General features: G+C 51.9%; 1 protein-coding gene across 1 annotated transcript; it reads right to left on the minus strand.

Annotated features, from left to right (window-relative positions):
• Nucleotides 1-6,109: 6,109 nt before the first annotated feature.
• Nucleotides 6,110-10,183, minus strand: LOC133359081 (prostaglandin E2 receptor EP4 subtype-like). Its single transcript, XM_061577464.1, is given in 3 exon segments — nt 6,110-6,888; nt 6,890-9,788; nt 10,028-10,183. Coding segments are annotated over 2 exon segments (834 nt in total). The 5' UTR covers nt 7,181-9,788; nt 10,028-10,183; the 3' UTR covers nt 6,110-6,345.
• Nucleotides 10,184-10,478: the final 295 nt, after the last annotated feature.

Here is a 10,478-nt window from a genome sequence, read left to right on the forward strand (position 1 = left end):
CCATCCACCCCCTCAGCCGCCTCTCACCGGGCACCTGCCGACTGGGTGATCGGCCCCCCTGCTACCAGCGCCCTCTCTGAGAGACATAGCTAAGTGACTGGCTCACCACCGCCCGGGGTTATCTCGCACACGCCCACGTACACCACCACTAATATAAAGGCGGCTGAATGTACACGCACGCCCCTGCAGGCACTCGTTTTACACAAAGGCTAGCGCTAAAGAAAATGGCGGTATGAATATGCGTGCGCACCTCCGTTGGTTAAGCCCTAATCCGCTTGAACACAAAGGCTAGCGCTAATGGGCTGCGCGAATTTGCACGCGTGCCTCGCCGTCAATGCTATTGTTGTGCGAACACGCGCGAGCGCTTATGTTTTACTACACACGCGCGCCTCGCATACACACTCAAATGACCAACACCACACCGACGTTGCAGCCCTGCGCTCGCTCTCTTGCGCACACCGTCTCCCCGCGCAGTCGCACCACACACAAATTGTAGACACCACGCCGAGGTTCTACCCACACACAGAAATCACACTGCACCGATACTCTGCACTAAAGTTTATTAACGGCGCAAATACACACTACCTGGAGAGGGAATATTTCACAAGGGCTGAGCCTGACTCTGCCTACGAACCCAGTCACTCAAGCATCCTACCATGTAGCTCGAAGCTGGACTCACGGCGTCGCACGGACGCTGTGAGAGTCGGAGGGAGAAGGACGAGAGAAAACTTTACCTATCAATGCTTCATAGCAGCACTCTCCGGCATCACACGGAGACTGCGAGCAGCTCGAGGAGGCAAGACGGCAAGGAGTGGGTCTTGATGGCCTGGAGTTTGAAGACAACTGACTCAAATCGTCCCGGGCTACTCTTTTTATTCTCTTGACTTCAAAGGCCCGGGTGCCATTGTACTGCGTGGCAAAACGTGTGCCTACCTGCGGTTACTGCCCCCCCCCCCACCCCCGTTACCGTGTCTTCCCTCTAGTGCTGCGCGGCGGCGGCTGTGGGCGGCGGGCAGCGGCGGCCACCCACTGTCCCTTTGTCTGGAAGGGCTCTCGCGCTTATGCCGCCCTCCGTCTCCCCTCGTGTTGAACCTCATTGCGGTTGGCCTCGGGAACCTTCTCTTTCTGCGCCCATACTATTTTACCCAATTTTAGGGGCATCGCAATATAACCTGTTTTGCGAGGGTCGGCCAATCCCCTGGCACTGAGAAACCGTAGGACTTTCCCTCTAGGGGCCCTTCGGATTAAAACCCGATGTGCCAGGCAATCCCCCCACCAGGACACTATGTGGGTGCGCTGCGTACGGGTGTGTGTTTAGTGCAGGGGCCTGGAGGAAATCGCGGCGCTTGCGGAGTTGCTCTGTGGTCGCGGCACCACACACGCTGCTCACACACAGCCACCACTCGCCACCAAGTGGCGGTGGCGTCAACACAGTACTTGTGTCAGACTAGATGCATCTTGAGGCCACGTCAAGTGTCGAAGACTCTCTGACAGGGGATCACGGGACAGACACAGATATACCATGAGTTGACCGAGACGATTAACATTGCACAACCCCTCAACACACACGCAGCCACACAGCATCACAAATATACACGCAGACACACCATCACCAGTACAATTACAAATTACAACCGCTGTTCACCACCAAGTGGCGGTCACGATGAAAAAATGCCTTTTGGGTGATTCGGAGACCTACTTCCAAATCGCAACTTGTCACAAGCACACTGCCCGGGTACGGAAATGTCTCCCACTCTCTGCACAACTGCCCCATTGCTTCTGGAGAGTGGAGGCAGTATTTGATGACATAGGGTACTCAGGCACGTGATTTATTTTTATGAGGCTGATGACAAGGCCAGGGCCAGATTTAAGGCACGGGCTTTAGGGGCTGCAGTCCAGGGGCTTCCGCCAGCTGGAGGGCCTCCAGAGATTAAGTGAAAAGTTATTTCATTTGAATGCTAAATTGTATTTGTTGTTAGCCTTGTAAAAATATTTTTTTCTTTAACTTTGTTTTCCTTTTGAAAATATTACTGGGGGCCTCACAGTACCTGTAGCCCAGGGGCCTACAAAATCTTAATCTGGCCCTGGGCAGGTTAAAAAAGAACTCAGAATCAGCAGCATTTACAAGATCATCCACAAAACAATGGTCGGCCAATCGGGAGCCATCTCTTGATCGTACAAATAAACACGCTGCGACTCAAAGATTCCCTGTGTAGCCTAAACAGACTATTGTGGAAAGTGCTGTTAGAGAGTAGCACCGATGAAGGCTGGCACGGCACACGATAGATACAAACTCTCTCACAAGCTTGAAGACAAATACATGCCCTCACAAACTTGCACAAATATGTGCACGAAAAAACAAACATACACACACTCACGTTACTTTAAAATCGTAAATCACTAATACAAGTTACCTCAGCCACAGACCGGAGCAATGACATCACGACAGCTATGTTGCGTCAGGCTTTTTGTCCTGGCAGCTGATTGGCCGCTGTAGCGGAAGTGATGATGTAATCCGGAGCTGCTCCTGAGTGCCTGAGACAGACGCGCAATCCGTGTTTCGCGTTTTGCGGGGTCTGTGCGCGCATCGCGGGCTCATGCGAGGAGGATTTACGGCATCTTTCTGTGTTCAAGCCGCAAGCACACGATAAAACGCTCGTGTCCACCGAAGGTGACACGGCCACTGTGAACCCACCGGTCCCGTCCCGGCTTTAACTCGAAGACTAGCAATGCTATTAAGTGCAGAGCATTTGATTACAGAAACAAGATTACGTTTTAAAATAATTATAAACATAATAATACATGTTCCGATATAATACAACACAGGTTATCAGTCAATTGAGAAGACAACTCCATCTCGTTTGTATTGTTTCTCATTGTGTTCATCTCGTTTGTATTGTTTCTTATTATGTTAATCTCGTTTTTATTGTTTCTCATTGTGTTCATCTCGTTTGGATTGTTTATCATTGTGTTCATCTCGTTTGGATTGTTTATGATTGTGTTCATCTCGTTTGTATCGTTTCACTACCTCTCCTTGACATCCGTCACGGCTGGTGGTGCCAAAACCACCATCGCCACAACCATCCGCTTGCGCCACAGATGTCCAACAGAGAACACTGGCACAGGCGTTGATGGCACCGGCGCGACCACAACTGCAAACTCTACAACCACGACTACTGTTGGTGGTGGCACAACCACCACCGGTACAACCACAACCACCACCATCGTCCTCTTGCACTGCAGCCGACCGGCGAGGAACACTGACAGCACCACAATCTCCATCCTCTCCACCATCACCATCGTCGCCATCCCCTTGCACCACGGACATCCTCCGGGAGACGCTGGTGCCTCTGGCTCGGCGCTGCGTGACCGGCGTGCGTTTGCGCGTTAGTCGCCGGCACAGGCGCACGAGTCGGCCCAGCAGTCCCCGCCGGCACAGGATGTAGACCCAGGGGTCCAGGATGGGGTTGAAGGACGCGAGACGGATGGCCAGGATGTCGCGGTTGTGTGGGATGTGGCGCTCCACCGGTGGACGGTGCAGCTGGTTCACGAAGATTCGCACCTGCGAGTCGTGGTGATGGTGGCGAGTGTTAGGAGTCAGGGTGGTGGTGATGGTGAAGGTTAAGAGTGTGGTGGTGGTGGTAGTGATGAGGGTTAGAAGGCAGGATGGTGAGAAAGGTGGTGGTGGATTGCGAATCAGGGTGGTGGTGATGGTAGTGAAGGTGAGGCCGGTGCGGGAGGCATGGGGCAGGAGCGGAGAAAATGGGGTTAGACGTGTGCATCATGGACATCAGGGAGACCACAGAGGGAGTCACAACAGTTGAGTCGAGATGTCATGAAGGTGCAGACAAGCATCTCAGTAACAGTAAGGACGCCTCTTGTGGGTGATTCTCCATAGGTGAGAATAAACATTTCTACAAGGTGGGAAACGTGAAAGTCTGGGGTGGATTGTGCAGCCGAGGTCGAAAATTGTGGGGGCAAGGTTCAAGTCCAGGTCGAGAAGGTGGATGGTGGGAGTGGGAGGAGAGTAATATTATTCCCAAAGCTTCGCACCTCGATTATTTTGATACCGAGTTTGGAGAAAGAGATCCAGCAGAAGACAGCAGCATCACAAGGGTCAAAGAACTGTAGGACTGTGTGTCGTCAGCATAGAAGTGTAGAGGTATGCTAATGGATGAGCTGAGTTTGCTAAGCGGAAGGAGGTAGATGGAGAAGAGGAGACTGAGAGCAGGACTTTGGGGGCCACCATGGAAAGGTCTCGAGATCGGAGATGTGCTTTGGATAGAGACGAAGGAGCGGTCAGAGCAGTCGAAAATGAACCAAGAAGAGATTTAGAAACAAGACCCACCCGAGTGAGACGACAATCCAGAGAAGCTGTGCGATCAACGGTATTAAATGTGGCAGAGAGATCGAGGAGAGCCAAGAGAGACATGAAACCACAATCTTATTTTTGTTTTCATATTCTTAGGTTTTTTCGGTAAAGTCACGTAGGTAAAACATCAAATTAATGAAAATAAAATTAAATAAAAATCACGACGTTTCGGAGGCAACACAAGTCTCCGTCATCAGGTGGGACCGTCACCGCCGGATTAGCTGCATCAAGTGAGGCAATGATTCAAGATGTAATCCCTTAAAAGCAAGTTGAGGGGGGAGGAGAGGGGGGGGAGCTCATCAGAATGTGCTAGCCAATGAATGGAATGTATCGGGAGGGAGGGGGGCAGGGCTCAAAGACGGCACGGAGTGCCACGTACAACGCGTGGTTGATAACATCTTTCCAATGATTACTAAGATGCTATCAACCACGCAAAAAAGACTTAATTACACTTTTTTGGACCATCTTATCTAACTGGCACTATTTTACTTCACTTTACCGAGTGTTAACATCCCCAGTGTTTAACAGTACTCTCTTCATTGTTCAGCCAGCATTGGTATAAACATGGGCATTTTCGTTCTTTTTCTATCATGTGTATCAGGCCTCCCCTCCCCCTCTCTGTCCAATGCGTTGGCGTGTGCAGCAGCAACCGCGTCCAAGCCGTCGTCCATCCTTTTGGCCCCGCCCCCCTCCCCCTCCCGATGCGTTGTACGTGGCACTCCGTGCCGTCTTTGAGCCCCGCCCCTCTCCCTCCCGATACGTTCCATTCATTGGCTACCACATTCTGATGAGCTCCCCCCCCTCTTCTCCCCCCTCAACTTGCTTTTAAGGGATTACATCTTGAATCATTGCCTCACTTGATACAGCTAATCCGGCTGTGACGGTCCCACCTGATGACGGCGACTTGTGTTGCCTCCGAAACGTCGTGATTTTTAATTTATTTTATTTTCATTAATTTTGATGTTTTACCTACGTGACTTTACCGAAAAAACCTAAGAATATGAATCCTTGCAGTCACGAAAGCTTCAAATCTAGAATTCTTTTTGTTTGTTGTATCTGATGTATGTATAGTTGCATTTTCTTTGATTTCTATTTTCTTCTTGTTGTGCTTTATTTCTCATGATTACATTCATCACTTTGATAACCCAGGTCAGTCACCCAGTGGACAAACAAAATAAGTGGTTCCTTACACAGGAAGCCGCGGACTCACCACGAGGGGAATGGAGCACACAAGGAAGACCACCGTCATCACCAGAAGGAGCCACAACATCTGCACCTCAGCGGCCGAGGGACCCAATGCCCGGAGGCCCCTGCGGTGCCACCGGCCCCTCCGGCTCGACTCCAACAGCCGTCCATCACTGCAGCCGGTGGCCTCACCACGAGAGCTGGCAGTCTCCTGGGTTGTGTCTTGCCTTGACTCCCTCTGAGACTCGCTCATCAACTCCTCTTTCTCCTGGGTCTCCTGGATTTCCACGTGATCCGCATCCACCCCGGACACCTTCGCCAACTGCTCCTTCTCCAGGAGACCGGGTGGCGTCTGGCTCAGCGGCAGACAGCGGCTGAGAGACACTGACGTCACGGGGTCAGGCTGCGAGGCCATGGGGGAGGGGTGACGCCGTGGTGGTGTCTGGACCGACGATGGAGAAGCCAGGAATGGCACCGTTCGGTCAGCTTGAGGTCTCGTCGAGAATCGGGGCGACCGCACCGACGCCGACGACCACCGAGCGTGGACGAGCATCGACGAACGACAACATCTGTGGCACGAAGATGCTTCGCCGACTTCACAAGCGCTGCTTGGAGCACATGAACCGCCACGCTCCAACTCCGGACAAACCAAGGGCGAGCCAGCGCCACCGCCGCTGCTGCCGCCACCGTCGTCACCGCTACCGCCCCTAACGGACGACAGAACCGTTCGAGCGAACGCAGTGGCGACAGAGGGGGACGAGGAGGGACCGGCGGAGACGCGTGACGTTCTAGTGCAGTGCCGAAGAACAGGAGGACGGTGGCGGTGGCACCACCACCGACACAGACGCCACCGACGAGCGCCAGAAAGTGCGACGCTTCATGCGCAGCAGCGCGCGGCACACGGCAATGTTGCAGAAGACGGTGATCGCGATGAGCGCCGCGCTGTAGCCACCGTACGCGAAGTTGTAGGCGGCGTGCGTCGGCTCCTCGCTGCGCCAGTCCAAGAAGCACCAGGTGCCGGGGAACTGGGCCACGCTGCGGCCCACGCCAGCGCAGGGCAATGCGCAGAGGCAGCCATTAATCACGTACAGCGCCGCGAGCGCCGCGCGGGCACGCCGGGCATCCACGTAGCGGTTGTACACGTACGGGTGGTTGATGGCGAGGTAGCGCTCCACCGACATGGCGCACAGGATGCTAATGCCGGCCGCACCGAAAAACAGCAGCGTGAAGGCGAAGAAGCCACAGAGCGCGTCGCCGCCGGGCCAGCCACCCCGCACGTAGCCGGCGATCACCACCGGCGAGCTCAGGCACGTGCCGAGAAGGTCGGTGATCCGCCAGACCGCACACCAATGCGTAGAAGGCGCCGTCCTTGCGGCCCCGCGGTGTCTGGGCCAGGGCCGCGATGGCTACGGCGTTGCCCAGGACGCCGAGTGCAAACATCGATGCCGGGGTTAGGACTGCCGACAGTGGCACGCGGGCACCGGAGCTGCCACCGCGGGACGATGAGGGTGTCAGTGGTGTCGGCGATGACGATGATGATGTTAGTGGTGGTGTCAGCAGAAAGAGTGAGTTGGTGTGATTTGGAGAACCAGCGATCGTGAGGGCTCCGCTGGCGTTAGCCATGATTATGTTGAGCACAAGAGACGATTCTGTGCTTTACACAGGCTGTACGCGCCGGTCATGAAAGGTTTTCGTTAATTGCTCTTGTTAATTAGAGTGCGGTGTGTGTTCACTGTCTGGAAAGGTGCTAATTGTGTGGGAATGTCCTCGCCAAGAGAAACGCAATGCGAGAAACAAAGCGTAAGGGACTCTCGCTTGCTCATTGTGCAGAGACAGAGACATTTCGACACCCTCGGTGTTGCTGTTGGACTCTCACATCAACACCGCTGCCCCATAATGTTAACTCTGTTAAGCAAATGTGTGCTGAAAGTCAAAAACCATCGTAATTTCAAGACACACAATACACGTGGCTAGAATCTGAGATTTGTTAAATAATCTTAGAGGACTACTTTGCTCACAATGAGACAAGACATTCAGAGACTGCTAGCCAATGGTGGACACACACAGACAGAGCCAGGGCCAAATCCCTCACTCACTATTTTCCGGGTCCCTGTGAGACTCGAGTACTTGACTTCATAAAAAATTGTTCACCTGGAAATTCCTTCAGTTGGAATCATCTCGTTTATAAGGTGTCCAGAGTAGTTGGCATGCGACAAGTAGCAGTAACCACAGCCATAACAATAGATATACTCGATGTGGTGTGCCGGGTGCACAAATATTATCTGGGTTGCCAACCAAAACATACCTGGCCAAAACGAATCCCCGAGGGGACGTGCGTGTGTATGTAGTATGCGTGTCTGTAACTGAATACTGTTTGTGACGAGGTGTGGAGAGATGGTGTAGAGCCACTCAGTGTGACGGCTGCTTTCCCCGTGCTAATTCACACGTTCTACTCTCGTCACCGACTGCCGCGCCCCATAAGGTGCGAGAGAGGCGGTGGTGCCAGTTTCAGGAGCCGGCTGCCGTGCGCCGTTGTTACAGCCCAAACGCCAGACGAGAAAAATCACCCACGGGTAAAACGACAAAATAATCCTTGTATTGAATCTCCAGGCTTTCTTGTGTTGTCAATGTTCAAATAAAGGTTATGGAAGTAAATTGAGAATTTGTTTAAATCAATAGTAATATGTCTCCACACAATTCCAAGCTCCCAGTTCTTACGGTGGACGTGTTCACAGTGAGGGCAGTGAATTCCTGCTAACTGCCACTGCTGTTGCCGCTGCTGCTGCTGCCGCTGCTCCTGTCACTGCCACTGCTGTTGCAAAAGCGCTGTGGCTGTTACACTCCTCCTTGGTTCATTTCACCTGAGCTCAATGGATTCTCTGGAACGCCGATTAGATTTTCATTCTGAATTAATATTTATGGACATACGCATTCGTACGTTGTATGAATTGCGTTTTTTTGTAATTGAATGTATTGATTGATCTGTGCGTCTGTGAGCTACAGGCGAAGAGCGGCCGTGGCTTTCGCCAATATTGTGTGACGCTAGTTAAACAGCGAGCTCGTTAACTAGACGGCTAGATTGTTAGACAGCTAGTTCATTATCTGGATGCTGTCACGCTGAGAGTGCTTGCAAATTCTGTGCCATTGTAATTCATGTTTTGTTTCGCGCAGTAAAAATCCGACGCGAGAATCATCCCTGGCGATGTCAAACAATGGCACGGCGTTTACTCCGTGGGGCGACGATGAACGCCAGTGCCTCGTTGCGCCAGCGACACCAATTCATCCTACCAACGTGATCAAGCGGCCAGCAACAAACAGCACTATCAAAGTATGGTAGTTAAGAGTGTGTGACACGTGTCTAGAATATAGCAGGGCTGTTTATGTGCTTGGGAAAAGAGACAATGGGAGGGAATCCCAAAGTTGGGTCCGTAACGTGATCCCCGGAATGATGGGCTAACTGAGAAGGCAGTCTCGCTAACGGTCAAAATGTGCGCATCTATACTACAGAGTAATATTTACTATTTGACTTGTGTTTAACAATGGGTTTACAGCGCTCGAACGCGCCGTCAGGACTAAACGAATTAACAAGGTATGCATAAGTACACATTAATGGAATTGGCCAAATGTCTGAATATAGGACCACAGAGCTGGACATTTGCTGGCGCTGTTTCTGGCTGCTCTTCCCACTCGTCTGCTTTCTTGAGCATCCGTACGAAATAAAACTGCGCGTTACGAATTCTACAGCGCTGAGGCACAAAGTGGCTTCAAACATGCTGTCAAAATTTTACGCACGTCACAGGATTGGAGAATTCAACAGGTCTCCCACCCGTGAAATAAAAGTAGGCAATTACGTATGTATAATTAACGCTCAGCACATGCGCTTACGGTGCGTGTCGTCCTTTATGTTTAAATAAGATTAACCCCGAGGCTGCCTCGACAGGAAGAGGTAATGAATTTCAAAGCGCTCCCAATTATCAGAAGCGCTTCAGAGACAAAGATCTCCGTATAGTCTACAGAACCTGTTGGGGCAAGGCTGTTTGCGAACACCTAAGAAGTCTTAACACCACGCTTGCCCTGCGGCCTTTGTCTCCCCAGTGCTGTTGGGTACTATTTCTGTTTGGTACCTTGGGGAGGGCCAGAATCGAGACCGGTGAAGATATTTGCGACTGATCTTGGCCATCAGCGGGAATGAAACTCGATTCACCGGGTTCGTTGCGATCTAACCACAACGCTACCCCACCCATGCACAAACACACGCACGCACGCTGTATTATTCAATCAAGGAAGTGTGTATGTGTCTGCGTGCGAGCCATGTCAAGTGCTGTCACACCTGCCTAGTAAAAAACGCGACATCATAGGCGATGGTTCCCTACGTGGGGTCGGTACTGGTGAGTGCTGGTGAGGATATTGGTGAGTTTCTACTGGTGAGTGTACTGGTGAATGTGTGCTAGTGAGTGCCGGTGACTGTACTTGTGAGTGCTTGCCGAGTTCATAAGAGTCAGAGTTGCCGGTTCAATCTGTGGATCAAAGACAAAAACACAAGAATGTTGAATACAAACAAAGACAAAGATCCTCCATATAGCCATTAACAGATTAACGGGTCAAGTGCTATTAGCGAGCACCTATTCAAACTTTAACGAAACACGAAGGGGCGGGTGGCCAGACCTACGACCGGCCGTCTTTGTCTCCCTAGTGGCGACGTTTACACACCGCACCAGGTACTCATTTGAGGCCGAGTCGACCTACACACACTCAACACGACGCAATAACAAACACACACACTGCCACTTTGTGGTGACAGGAGAGTCAGAGTCAATGGCATGATTGAGGCTGGCATCAGTGTGTGAGCAGCAGACCCCATTGTGCATCACAAGTTGTGTTTATGAAGGCGCAGCTCTGCAACTGCTCGTTCAAGCCACTG

Source organism: Lethenteron reissneri, chromosome 64 (assembly GCF_015708825.2).
Source record: "Lethenteron reissneri isolate LAM-NWPU_2019-01 chromosome 64, ASM1570882v1, whole genome shotgun sequence".
NCBI classification, from domain to species: Eukaryota; Metazoa; Chordata; class Hyperoartia; order Petromyzontiformes; family Petromyzontidae; genus Lethenteron; species Lethenteron reissneri.